Source organism: Myotis lucifugus, unplaced genomic scaffold, assembly GCF_000147115.1.
Source record: "Myotis lucifugus unplaced genomic scaffold, Myoluc2.0 scaffold_1117, whole genome shotgun sequence".
Classification (NCBI taxonomy): Eukaryota; Metazoa; Chordata; class Mammalia; order Chiroptera; family Vespertilionidae; genus Myotis; species Myotis lucifugus.
In genome coordinates this window covers 74,694-88,602 of record NW_005872165.1, presented here as the reverse complement: position 1 = coordinate 88,602, position 13,909 = coordinate 74,694, and the positions used below count along the sequence as shown (strand labels likewise).

Below are 13,909 nucleotides of genomic sequence, written 5' to 3'. Positions count from 1 at the left end.
CCGGGGGGGGGGGGGGGGGGGCTGGCCTGGGCCCTGGTGAGTGGGCGCTATCCAAGCGGGTGGTCCCTGCCCTGTGCCCACTGGGTACCTCCCCCGTTGCGATAGCAGAGGTATGGGAAGCGCCAGACATTGCCCAGGCCCACGGCATAGCCCACGCTCGTCAGTACAAACTCGATCTGGTTGCCCCAGTTGCCCCGTTTGAGGTTCTGCTCTCTCTTGGTGGCTTCGCTGGGCACAGCACCATTCTGTGGGGACAGGAAAGAAGTTACCATCAGCGAGGCATTCGCTTCCATGCCTGGTCCTCTGCTCCTCCCCCAGCGGGGACACCATGGACCCTCCGAGCTCCCGCCCCCCACACTGGGCTTCGTCTCTGCTGGCGGGAGCCACAGCAGACCTGGCAGAAGCGAGAGCAGGGAGGAGCGGCTGCCAGAGGGCGCCAAGTGGGGCTTCCCTCCCCAGCCCCCGAGTACCCAGACCAGGGCACCATCCCACCTGGGGAGCTGCTGCCAGTGACTGCCAGGTGAGACACTGAGAGCAGCTAGAGCAGGGGGCACCCCAGCCCGGCCCCTCAAGCGTTGCCTTTGCTCCCTGGGTGAGGACCTGGGAGCAGCTGAGCTTCATACCAAGCAGCCAAGTCAGGCTGGGCACAAAGGGGCCTGTGTCCAGACGGCCCCCCCACCCGCCGCCGCCACATTGCCAGGCTGAGCACGCTGCCCAGGACAGGCGGCCGCAGAGGACGGGATGCTGGACCCCTCCCCCAGCTGAAGTCTTTCCGGGGGGCACTGGGTGGGCTGTGGGGCAGGGAAAGGGGGAAGCAACTGCTGGGCCAGAACTGGGAAGGGCATCCTGGGACGCAGGATCGGGGAGCCCAGTGGAGCCATCTCGATTGCCCGGGGTTGGGGAGGGGGCCCTGGGGAAGCTGACCTGAGCTGGGTGGTGCTGGCCAGGGGCTGGGGGAGGAGCCCGGAGTTGTAGGCACCACACCAGACGTGGAGGACACTCTGCTAGGGGACAGAGGGCATGACTCCAGGAAGGGGCCCTGAGCTGAGAGGGGCCCTGCCCACGAGGGGGCTGGTCAGGAGGGGCCGAGGAGGGGATTTGCCCCAAGGCAACGCGAGACCTGCCTGGGGAGCTGCAGGCCTGGCTGGGAGGCCACGCTGACCCCAGCCGCGCTGACGGCAGCGCCTTTGGGACCCGGGTTGGAAGTGGCTGCGAGTCCCTTTCTAAGGGGCAATGTGCTCTTTCCCAGCCATGCCCCTCCCGCCTCCCAGGTGAGCGGGAACCCCAGCCACCCTGAGCCGGAGCCTCGGGGCTCCGAGGGGTCTCACTAAGAGACTCAGCGACCCCACGTGTCACCAGAAAAGCAGACAGAGACGCCTCGTAGAGATGGGCTCTCCTCCGGAGAGACACAGGCAGGAGTCCCTGGAGAACACCCAGGACCAGAGACAGAGCGGCTCGGCCTCTGAGGGAGAACAGGCAGTGACGCTGACCCTCGGCTTGAAAGGGACGCATTCAAGGACAACCGTCCGTTAGCCAGTAAACAAAGAGGCCGGTGCTGGGAAATGCTGGCGGACCCTGACACTGACTGACAATGCAGAGGGAGGAAGGGCTCCGGGGGACTGGGCCTTCGGGACAGGCACTGGGAAGGCAGACCCAGGGGCCCCACGCCCGGCGGAGGCCCCGGCTGCGCACCCCTTGCTCCCACCGTGGGCACATGGGGTCCCTCTGGGCTTGCACACCGTGGACACCCTTGTGGAGCAACTGTCTTGCAGACCTAATGCAGCACTGTCCCCAGCAGAGACGCTGGCCCGCACACCCCCTTGGGAGTTTTGGGGCACAGCCTGAGGAGCTGTGGGGTCTCCTTCAAGAAGCACCCGGAGCAACGTCTTTCAGCCTGCGTTCATTCATTTATTGATTCGTTCGTGCAACCATGGAGATTTACTAACACCTGCCGTGTGCCGGCCCTGCACCAGGCACTAGGCATTAAACAAGAAACAGACACCCCACCCACTCAGAGCCAGAATCTAGTGAGGAGTCAGCCATCGACGACAAAAAAAACCACGTTTTACATGCAACTGCAACCTGACCACCAAGGGGCATTTCTCAAGTCGCAGGAGCGTGAAGGAGGACCGGGGTGGGGTGAGGTCAGGGAAGGCCAGCCTGAGGCAGAGGCTTGAAGGCCAGTTTGGCCGTAGGAGACGGTGGCTCACAGCCCAAGTGTGCCCTCTGTGACAGGCCCCACAGATTCCTGCCCAAGCTTGTCACCACCTCCCAGAGCCTCCTTTGGGACAGGCCTAAGCAATACCGCAGGGTCAAGGGGCATTTTTTCAGGGGGTGTGAGGCCTGCTTGGGGTAGTTCATTCATGTCCTAACAAATCTCAGCCAAATAGGCTCCTATACATTGACCTACAGTAACAGTTCCATTCTGTCCAAGGCTCGTTTACTTAGGGGCACAATGGGGGATTGTGGCAGCTGCAGAGTAAGTGGGTGGGGTCACAGGGCAGCGGTTACGCCTGTAAAAGAGACAACCGAGTGTCCAGGATGGCCTCATGGGCAAGGCGAGGGTAAGGCCCCTGGCAGACACCAAGGTCCCTAAGGCTTGCGGTTTGAGGCCTTTCTCCTGGCTCCAGCCCCCACAACCAAGTGCTGCAGGAAAAGACAGATCTCTGCGGTCTGCTCCCTCCCTGGCATGGATGGGACCGGAGGGTGGTGATGCTCCCAGCCACGCGCCACAGGCAGCCGCTTGACTGAGCCCTCGAGAGCCAGCGTGCTCCGTTAATGAGCAGCACATAACTGATCATGCGCTAACCAGGCTGCCACACCGGGTGGCTGGAGCCCCCAGGACAGGGGCCTGGAACGAGGCGGGGGGAGGGGGGTTGGGGGGGAGGAGCTGGGGCTTGCACGCTGGTGGGAAGTTACCCACAGCAGTAGGGGTCAGCTGTGCAGAAGGAGCTGGAGGTCAGGGAAATGACACGCCGCAGGAGGTGACAGCAGCTCCCAGCAGAGGCAGCACCCATGTCCCGGGGGGCGTTCCCTGGCCCTGGAGCTCAGCACTGTGTGCCCCCCCCGCCCCCCTTTGGGAGCCTTGCCCACAGCTAGGCCCCTGAATTCAGTTCCAGCACAAGCCACCTGGAGTGGTCGGGTGTCTTGGCTGGTGAGGGCTCAGTCCTCAGGGGAGGACACAGCTAGCCTACCCTTGTCCAAGAACACAGAGGGAGGAGATCTCTAAAATCGCACTGGGTGGGGATAGGTGGTTCCTGGAAGTCTAGTTCCCTTCCTTCTCCAGCCCCCCTCTGGGGACTTCCTGCTACTTCCTTCCTGGGCAGTGAGGTCCCTGGCTGGTGAGCCTTTTTCAAGGCCACATAGTTTTTTGCGCCTTGTATGATCTTCTCTAAACTAAGCCTCTCATTTTTTGGATCTGCTGGGTGGACGGCTGTATCACTGATATTACTAATAACTGGCACTGCCGTGGTCCCCCACCCTGAAGCTGCCCACGAAAGAACCCCTTTGTGCTAAAGGTGTGACCCAGACTGATGGCCCGGCTGCCTATCCTAGCTCAGCCCCGCCAACCGGCCGGGCTCCAGGCCTCTCCTGCCCGTCACCGTCTCCCACTGTCTGCCCCTCACTGCTCTCCCTTCCTCACACCTTGGAAGTGAATTAAACCATAGTGGCCTGGGGCCCCTCCGGGTGGGCACCTCCTCCCCAGACTCCCTGGACAGCCCCCTCCCCTGCTCCCCGACTCCCCCACATTGGCCTGGTGGGTGGTCTCCAGGATGGGGACTACCCTGCCTTGTAAGCGGGCTCCCCCAGGCCAGGCAGAAGGCAGGCTTCGGAGCTCTCTTTCTAACGCGACCCTCAGATGCCCCCTCCCCATAGAAACCGGCATTGAGGCCGCAGTGTCCTCCCTGCACAGGACTTGGGACCTATCTCGGTTAACAGCCCCCCACCCCCAGCAGTCACTTACGTAAGTCCTTCACATAGCCCTCTGCCCGGCTTACTCCCTGCTCTAGATGAGCCTCTGGGATTAAGGCTGTTCAGCTTTGAGGGCAGAATCCGGGTCTCCCACTGTGCCCCGGGCTCGGCAGGGCCCGACCCTGCACTGGGGGTTAGAACCTGGCGTCCTGAAGCCGGCTCCCCCAGTGACCCCGGGCAGGGCAGCTCCACTCCCAGCATCTCAGCAGCCTTACCTATGAAATCACAGGAGAGACGACAACCTCAGCAGACCTAGCACTGCGTAGTTCTGCCTTGCCTGGAACTTTGCTATTTCTGACTCTCTCCTGTGTTTTCCATTAGTTCCCACTAGCTTTCTAGACTTAAAAAAATGTTATTGCTTTTCTTTCAGATTATAAAAGCATTATAAGCTTAACACACACACACACACACACACACACACACAATTAGAAACGACAGGAAAGTGTGAAAGAGGAAACAAAGCTACAAAGGCTGCCCTCAGAGGTGACCAGCCCCACAGGATGGACCCCTCCTCTCTCCATGCACCACTCAGAGAACCCAGGTTTCCAGCCTGGGCCGCAGCCCCCTGCGCGGGCTCCCGACTCCCGCCCTCCGGGATCCGCGTCCCTGGATATTTTTGTGAATTGTGAGCTCCCCCTCCTGCTCTCGGAGGACGCAGGAATCCTGGAGCGGCCCGGCTGGGCGGGCCCCCTGGGACCCCGAAGGCTGCTTGTTTGGGACTCTGCAGACCCAGGGTTTGCTCATGGGACGTAGTCCATCCAAGACAAACTTTACGGAGGAGAACGGGCAAGACCTCACATCCCAGACTGACCGTGAGCCAAATCCAGATCACTGGCAACTTTCTCCGAGCCCCAGGGGGAAACTGAAGCAGAACAGCCATTACGGTAAATTGCGGCGGCCTCAGAAGAGCCCGCGACCTCCTGACACCCCTCGCTTCTTGCTCCCCAAGTTCTCTCCCATCGGTCCAGGGCCTGCCTGGCCCTCAGGTAGCACCTGTCCTGCAGGGACAGAGCCTTCCAGCCTCTCTCATCCACGCATGGGAGAGTCAGGGCCGCAGCCCGAGGAGCAGGAAGGATCATGGGAAAATCTACCTGAGGCCAATCAGGGCACAGGGGCGATTAGTGCCTCCTTCCTCAAGGAAAACCTCAGGGTAATCTCTAGGCACCCCCCCCCAGCCCCCCAGAGTCCAGGCCTCATACAGCAGGTGAGAGGGCAAGGACATGCCTTGTGCTATTTCATCCCGGGGCCATGATTGGCAGAGAGCGACCTGCCAGTTTGGGGAGCAGCAGACGGAAGACACACCTCTCAGTCATGCCAGGCTCTGCTCCAGGCCTTGGGGAGCAGGAACGGGGGCATTGGGTGGGCCCTACCTCTGCCCCAGAGAAGCCCGGCAGCCTGCTCCAGGCGGCGGCCGCTGTGGGCAGTCTCCACCCCAGTTGGTTGGCAGCGGGCTGGCATGTGGAAGTGGCCTTGGTGTTGGACCCTGGTAGTCCTGGGGTTTGAGGGCAGCTCTGCATAATGCTTCTCCCCAAACTGACCCACACCTCTCCAGAGGACATACCTTCTCTTGCCTCCTGAAGGTCAAGTTAGGATGCCCTACAGGATGGCGGGTGGCTTTCCTGGTCCTCTTATCCTCGCTGCCATCAGCCCCATGGTGCCTGACAGCCCTGCCCATCCCTAACTTCCAGGGATGAGGGCATGCCAGCACCCACCCTACCGGGCACTAGTGAACACTCCATAGGGTCTCACCTTCCAGCTGAGTTTCACCCTGTCCCCTCCCTCACCCTCACCACTGAGTCCATGTACCATGTCCCCTGCCCCCTCACCCCCTCTCCCATAGGAGTAACTGCCGTGGCAGACAATGGGGCTGTATTGATTAGTACAATTCCTGGGCACCTCCGGTCCGTCTCCCCGGGAGCTTGGACAATGCAGCTTTGATACACAGAGCAGATTCTCAGCAGGTCCTTGGGCTGGGGGAGCCCTCACACCCCCACTTGCCTCCCCCGTGTCCCCACCACACAGCTAACTCTTCCTGCACTCCTTTGCACAGTTGCAACTTTCTGGGTCACTTTGGCTGGTGTCTGTCTCGCCCGCTGGCTGTGCCTGCCCCTCCCTGGCACAGATCACTCAGCCCCTCTCCCCACCCCCAGCCCAGCCTCCCAGACTGCCTGGCACCAGGGCTCGACCTTCTGGAAGGTGACTGACCTGTTCTGGGGAGGAGGGGGCCACAGGTCCATGAGCCGCGGCCATCCCGGGTGAGCACTCGGAGAGGAGCACGCGTGTCTCCACCGCTCATTCACACCTCTGCCAGCTCCAGGCGACACTGCGCATCCCCTGCCTCTCCCACTGCTGGCTGGGCAGCAGCAATTACTTTCACCTCATCTCCTCCCGGAGCTCGGCCTACCCCTCCCCTGGCCCTCCCCCTCCGGCCAGTCCCCATGCAGCCCAGCGAGGGTGCTCCAGAGCTAGAGTGAGGCATGGGGCTTGTTGTGTTTTTCTCTTGTTCCCAGCAAGTTATTGGAACAAAACACACACACTCTCTCTCTCTCACAACCACAGAGTGAGGCAGAGCGAGCTCAGGAGAGAGCGAGAGGGCGGCGCACTTCTCGCCCAGAGCTGGGCCTCGGGGCTCAGATGCTTCTGAGCCCCTAGGCCTGGCATTTGGTGGGCTTCCAGTAGGGTGGTCAGGTGCATCCAAAGCATCTCAGACCTCTTAGAGTGGTGGGGGCTGGGGCTGCTAGGCCCTGGGGCTGTCTCCCTGCCCCAGACTTGGGGGTCCCCAACTAGCCGAGGTGATAAGGCATTCTTGTAGGAGACTGTGCCTGACGGTGGGAACTGTGCTTTCACCTGTCCGAGGGAAGATGGCCTTGGCTAGGAGGGGCGTCACCACAGACTCCAGACAAAGGGGGCTGTGGAATAAGGACCCTTGGCGATTGGTTCTGGGCTGCCCAGAACCAAGGTGCTGCTCTGGGAGTGTGTGCTGCGTGGGCGGGCAGAGCCCAGCAGGTGTCGCTGTGACTGGGGTGGGATGTGCCTCAGACCCTCTTCTCTGAGGCCACAGTCGCTGGTCAGTCTCCAGCTGATGGTGAGCACACGGGCCAGGGGCCAGGAAGGTGGGCACGGGAGCTCTGGTCCTGGGAAGGCGTAGCTCTTGGACATTCCTCGCCTGGCAGAGGGCCGGGCACATGGTCGGACCTTAGGAAACATTCGTCAAGTGGAAGCATGAATGCATTCTGATGTAAGGAGCAGCCTTCCTGTGAGTTTGGTGAGTGTAGTTGGCTCCAAAGGGAACATGGCACGATGACACTGAAATAAAAAGGGCACAGCTGCCCTGGCCGGTGTGGCAATTGGTTGAGCACTATCCCATGCACCTAGAGTTTGCTGGTTCGATTCCGGTCAGGGCTCATGCCCAGTGGGGGGCATGCAGGAAGGAGGCAGCTGATCAATGTTTCTCTCCCTTTCTCAAAACCAATAAAAATGTATTTATTAAAAAAAAAAAAAAAGGAGATACAGGCTTTGGGGTCATATAGGCCTGGGTTCCAACCCCAGCTCTGCCAGTTTCTCACCAACATGTGGTCACTTAACATGTCTGGTCTTAGTTTCCTCATCTCTAAAATGGGGATAATATCCACTCACTATTGAAGCTCGTGAGCATTAGTAGTAATAGTAACAGACAACGCATATTAAGTGCTTACTATGAGCATTGTCCTAAACACTATATACATGTCAACTCATTGAATCCTCCCAACAACCCCTTGACGTAGGTACATTTTAATCCCCAGTTTGGGGAAAAAGATGTGGACCGGCCTTGGCTCAAGCAAGTATTCTAAGAATGGCCTCAGACCCCACGGACTCAGCCACTCACTGGGCCAGCCTCATGCAGCCAGTGCTCCGCTGACTTCCTGCAGGCACAGACTGAGGGCCAAGGCCCTGGCTGGGCCACTGGCTCCAGGAAGGCCCAGTCACCCATGATGCCCAAATGCTCACTTCCACCCAGGGTGGGCTCTGGGCTCTAGCTGCCCTGGCCTGGGCTGGGTGCCCAGAACAGGCAGCCCTGGCTGGATGGCTTTCTCTGGCTCTGGCCATGGGGACAGGAGGCGGCAGCAGCCCAGCTGGGCCCTGGCCGTAATGAGGCCTCATTAGTGGGATCCAGCTGCTCCAGCCCCACTTAGGGAGGCCAGCTCCCCAGCCCCCACCTCTGACTTTTCTTAATAAGAGTGGGCAGGCTTCCAGAGGGGCCAGGAGTCTAGGGGCTTTGTTGTGCCCCGTTGAGTCTGAGGGAAGGTGCTGCCGAGTTAGGGCTGAGAAGCGCTGGGGATGGGAGGAGAGCTTCAAGGAAGCTGTATGAGGGGAAGGAGAGCACAGGACTGGCAGGTGGGTTTCAGGGCAGGTGGGGAGGGGAAGGAGACCAAGGGGAAGGGAGGGCAGGGTCCTAGGTCCAGGGAGGAAGCTTGAGGAAGGATAGGCCTTATCCTTCGGATCTAGACAGTGTTCATTTCACTGGGGGGAGGATAGTTGCACATCTAGGATCATCTAGTTGGACGTCTAGGCTGTCCTGGCTAGGAGAGCACCTCCTGTGCCAGGCCTTATATAAAGAAAGCACCCACTATGGGCCAGGACCTGTGTTAGCAGAGTGCTCACTATGAGCCAAGTCCAACAATGGAAGAATACACAGTATGCCAGGTCTGCGCTAGGAAAGCACTCACTTTGTGCCAGGACCTGTGTTGAGAGAGTGCCCACCGTGTGCCAGGACCTGTGTTGAGAGAGTGCCCACTGTGTGCCAAGTCCAATACTGCCAAGTCCCATTGTGTGCCAGAGTGCATTCACCATGTATCAGCCCCAAGCCAGCGAGCCCCTGTGGTATGCTAAATCCTGCACTGGGTGAGTGCCCCATATGTGCCAAATTCTGTCAGGTGATGACCCAATGTATGCCTGGCCCTGAGTAGGGTGAGCACCCACTATGTGCCTGGCACTGTGCTAGACGAGTGCCTACTGTGTGATAGGCTCTGACTAAGGAAGTGGCCAATGTGTGCCAAAGCAGTACTAGCTGAGCACTGCCACATGCTGGGACTCGTGCTAGGTGAGTGCTTAGTAGGCAGCAGCCTTCTACCAAGGGAGTGCCCAAGCCTATGCTAGTTGAGCACTTGCCACATGCCGGGACTTGGGCTGGGTGAGTGTGCACTGTGCGCCAGGCCCTGGGATGGATACTGCAGACAAGAGGTATCCAAACCCTCATGTCAAAGCAGAACAGGGTGGAGCAGACCCAGGCAAGCTGTGGTGCTTGCAAAGCCTTCTGGGAGAATTTAGATGCTCTGGCATCTAGGGCCCTGGCCCGGGTGACTCTGCTCTTATTTGTCCCAGTACAGAAGCAACCAGTGAATTCTGGGGAGAGACCAAAGAGGCTCCCCAAGGTCTCTGCTGCCCAAGACACTGTATGAACGGGGGAAGGGCCTGGGGCCACCAACTTGTGTACTTGGTGCGAGGCAGCAGGGTTAAAGCTGACCCAGGGGGGCTCTCCTGTCCTGGCCTTCGCTCCTCCAGCTCTGTCCTCTGAGCCCCAGTCAGCACCCCACCACCACGTGTACAGAGGCATGAGGTCTATATGAGGTCTCCATGGAAGGACCGCCCCATCCACCCCCCCAGTGCCCCTAAGCACCCCAGCTGCTCCCAGGCTTGGAGGCACCCTGGCCAGCTGGGTTCTTGCATGGCCCTGTCCTGGGAGCTGCTGAGGCGTGAGGGAGGCAGCTGAGCTGGCCTGGCAGAGACCATCTGGGCTGGGAGTGGGGGCTGGGACACGCGCAGCAGGCATGTGGGCCTGGGCACGTGCTAGGAAGCAGCTTGCTCCTCCATGGGGCACTTGCCACATGAAGAGCCAGGCAGAAGCTCCAAGGATGGCACAGGATGTCTGTGGACACTGAAGAGACCCAGCGGTCCCATGTCCTCACACCCAAACCTAGAGCAAAAGGGGCTGGAGCCCTAGACGGTTTGGCTCAGTGGATAGAGCGTCAGCCTGCAGACTGAAGGGTCCTGGGTTCCATTATGATCAAGGGCATCTACCTCGTACCTCAGTTGCAGGCTTGATCCCCAGCCCTGGTCAGGGCGCGTGTGGGAGGCAACCAATTGATGTGTCTCTCTCACATCGATGTTTCTCTCTCTCAGTCTCTCCCCCTCCCTTCCACTCTCTCTAAAAATCAAAGGAAAAACATCCTCAGATGACCACCACCACCACCAACAAAAGACAAAAACGTGGATGGAAATGAGGACACCTCCTCACGGGGAGGCCCACTCCCTGTGCACCAGGCCACAGATGACAGCAGAACCCACTGACCAGGACGGCCCTCAGCGCCCTGTGTCCGGCCCCACCATGACATCCAGAGAAGGGGCAGGTCTGAAAGGCGCATCCTTAGCCATGTGTCCTTAGGGGAACCAGCACCTAATAAAGTGCTGCTCAGCTCCCTCGGCTAGCTAGCAGAGGTGGCGCTCCTCAGAGGCTGATTCTAGAGAGAGGCACTGCATGGAGGAGGCCTCAGTTCCAAAGTAGGGCCCGAGAATAGACAAATAGCGTAGCCCAAGGTCACCAGCAGAACTGAAAAAGAGGCAGGAATAGAATTTCAGCAACCACAGGGGTGCCCAGGGGACATACGCTATGAGCCTGAAACGAAGCAGCCGCGGGCAGAAGTCAGAGGGCGGAGGGCACGAGGAGACCGAGCCCCAGCTATCTTTAGGCACATCCTGGTGCTGGGAACGGAGTCCCAGAGCAGCATTCCCTTCCACAGGCAGGCTGGCCTGAAGCCCCGGGAAGCTCAGCTCTGGCAAGGGCTCTGGGACATTGTGATTCATGCTCCCTACGGCCCATGGTGGGTCCCACATCGCTCCTGCCTGATTGCCTCGGTCCTCCCAGGGTCACTCCCGAGAAAGAAGGGCAGCCAGGGAGTACGCAGAGGGCTTCTTAGGTTTCATGGGGCTCAGAATCTCCAAGTTCCTAGACAGGCCCACGGCAATTCCCAGACTTCTCTGGGAAAGCGGAGGCCTTTCTTGGTTCTGTCACAAAACCCACCCCTAGCAAGTGTTCAGGTAGGAGGCCTCCACCTCAGCCCATTGCTGAGCGCCCAGAGTTCAGGGTTTCAGAAGCTTGGTTCATTCAGACTTGTTCCAACCAGGAGGGAACTAGACCAGAGCGGGCCTGAGGGGCAGGATGGAGGGCCCTGAGCCTGGAGCAGAACCACTGTAGACGGAAAATGGGCCACATAGTAAACCTGACAAGCACAGGGGAGGCCTGAAAGTAACCATATAAGGATGGTCTGAACATAAAAATTCCTAACTAGCCCTGGCTGTTTTGGCTCAGTGGATAGAGCGTTGGCCTGCGGACTGAAGGGTCCTGGGTTCGATTCCAGTCAAGGGCATATGCCCGGGTTGCAGGCTCGACCCCATGTGGAGCATGCAGGAGGCAGCCAATCGGTGATTCTCTCTCATCATTGATGTTTCTATCTCTCTCTCCCTCTCTGAAATCAATAAAAATATATATTTTTTAAAAATTCCTAACTAAAAGCTTCCTTTTCGGTAAGCAGTTAGACAGCCATGAGGTGAGCAAGAATGATGGGCCCAGATTACAAAAGTTCACGGTGGATTGGGGTGGGCGGGGGGGGGGAAGCCTGGGATGCCTAGCAAAGGACAATTGTAGGATGAGACCTCACCACGAGGTGACCTTTCCTCCCTAGAGATAGCATCTAGGCCTCAGGTGTATTTCAGCTCCAGGTCCAGAGAAGCAACGAAACCAGACAAGCAATGCCAAGGCTGACCTCAGGACCACCTGCGCTGGGTAATGACCCCCTGCTCTGGCGCTCACCAATCATCAGTGGAGACCCAGACCCTGAAAGGACACACCTGGAAAGCTGCTGAATATTCTATTGAGATCTTCCCCTGGGACCTCCCCTACCCTCTCCTCCGAAGACAGAGGACCCAGTGGCTCTCCCTCCCAGGAGCAAGCCTACACCTTGCCTCCTCCCCACCCCAGGTGCACTGCCATTACCTTCCTCACTTTCCTCAGCCCATTTCTTCTATGAATTACTTCTTCTACCTCTGATTTTATAAATAAAAGTGCTCTCGTAGAGTTTGAGTCTTGGGTCTGAATTCTTTCCTCGCCAGAACTCAAGTACTGAGGTTGCTGAACCCAGGTCCAATCTGACGCCACTGGTCTAACACCTGGTGCCCACACACCTTGACAAAGGTGAATCTTGACCTTAAGTGAGCCTGTCCATTGTCTTTTTGTGACTGAGCTAACATACCGTCGAAATGTCAGTCGTCCCCTTTCCCAGGCCCCTCAGGGCACATCCATCCACACAGAGCACAGGACCACAGATTCCCAAACACCATCTCTGTGGGCTGTAAATGTTAATGGTTAACTATCCTGTGCCCATTCTGTTTTACTCTTTATCCCGTCTGCTTAGCTTCTCCACCTCCCTAATCTATCACCAATGAATTTCACGTAACCCCCCTTACATCACCTCCTTTGGTGATAATGTATAAAATAAGCTGCAAAACTGCTATTCTCCAGAATATTTTTTCCACCCATTGAGGTTTGTCTTCCCAGCAATTTTTGTCAGTTTGGCCCAAATCTGTAATAATAAAAGCGTAATATGCTAATTAGACCGGACATCCTTCCGGAAGAAGCTGGGGCAGTGAGGGAAGCCCGGGTCCTGGGTGCCAGAGGGAAGCCGGTGCCGGTAGGCAGCTGGGGGAAGGAAGGCCTACTCTTGCATGAATTTCGTGCATCGGGCCTCTAGTAAACTCAACAATTATCTACAGGTCTGGATGCTTCTTAGGACACCACCTAGCCATTCCTTTGGACCAGATTGGTTGACTCCCAGAAATCTTTGGTGACAGATGGCTTGTTTTGGGAAGGCTCAACACAGACCCTCGGTCTATCAATACTCAACTGAATGAGAAAAGCAGCAGAAGGAATTGATGTGGGAAAGGGAGGCACTAAGGGAGGGGCCATGCTCAGTCACTAGCTCCCTCCCCGGACAGCGGACAGCGCCCCAGTCTAGCTTGTCCCTGAGGCAAGATCCCAGGAGAGAAGAAATACAAGCACTGCCCTTGGGGTAGGACCTGGCATCTCTTCCCTGGTTCCTGTTGCCAGTGCCACCCTCCTCGGCCCATCAGCGTGAGCGGAAGCCCTCACCAGTCCCTGCTCTCACCCTCTGCTTCTCAAGGCTCCTCACCACCACCTCTCCTGTGCTCTGGGGCAGCGGGCCAGGAAGGACCATGGCTTGGGGAAGGGGGAGAGAGAGGTTTTCTGAGAGGCCTCAGGAGAGGACTTAAGCGAAATATTCTCTGTTATTTTTCAGAGTGGAAGTACAGAAAAACCAGCCAGGGCCAGAGGACCCCTTGATCAGCACATACTAAACACTCCCTGTGGAGGCAGAGCACGGGGTGAGGGTGGGGATGGGGTAGGGGTGGGAGTGTCCCAGCCCCAGGACAGCCCAGTGGTTCTGCTGTCCTCCCAGCAGGATGATCCACAGCCTTCTCCAGGGTGTCACTGGTGAAAGGACTGGAGTGGGCCTCCTGCCTCCTCGCGGGCTCCATGGCAGAATCTGCCCTGCTACGGGTGGATTTGGAGCTGTGGTGCCAACTAACCAGCCAGGCGAGGGGCTGCCTACCAGTGCCTGGGACAACCTGAGCACGCAGGAGCCCTGGCAGTGCCAGACTTGGGCCCCACGGAGCCTCCTAGGCTTTCCTGCCATACGGAAAGCAGCTGGCAGAAGGCCCCAGAGGGGGCAGTGCTCATGACCCCCTGCTCCCTGCAGTCTGGTCCCCGTACTCACCAGCATCCCTTTGGCACCTTTTCCCACCATGGTGGCAGTGGGTTTCGGGCTCTGGAGTCCCAGGCCGCAATCACAGGTTCTGCTTCTAGCACCTTTCAGGCCACAGACCTCAA

At 58.5% G+C, this 13,909-nt stretch overlaps 1 protein-coding gene across 1 annotated transcript in view; it reads right to left on the bottom strand.

Annotated features, from left to right (window-relative positions):
• Nucleotides 1–13,909, bottom strand: part of LOC102418228 (sodium- and chloride-dependent glycine transporter 1-like) — a gene marked incomplete at its 3' end in the record, with an annotated part of 27,399 nt that overhangs the window by 7,242 nt on the left and 6,248 nt on the right. Inside the window, exons 3-4 of the mRNA XM_014449320.2 lie at nucleotides 13,797–13,909; nucleotides 89–245 (exon numbers count right to left, since the gene is read on the bottom strand). The exon at nucleotides 13,797–13,909 is cut by the window's right edge and continues 1 nt beyond it. Of these exons, the coding sequence (XP_014304806.2) occupies nucleotides 89–245; nucleotides 13,797–13,909 (270 nt within the window). The remainder of the gene's footprint in view (nucleotides 1–88; nucleotides 246–13,796) is intronic.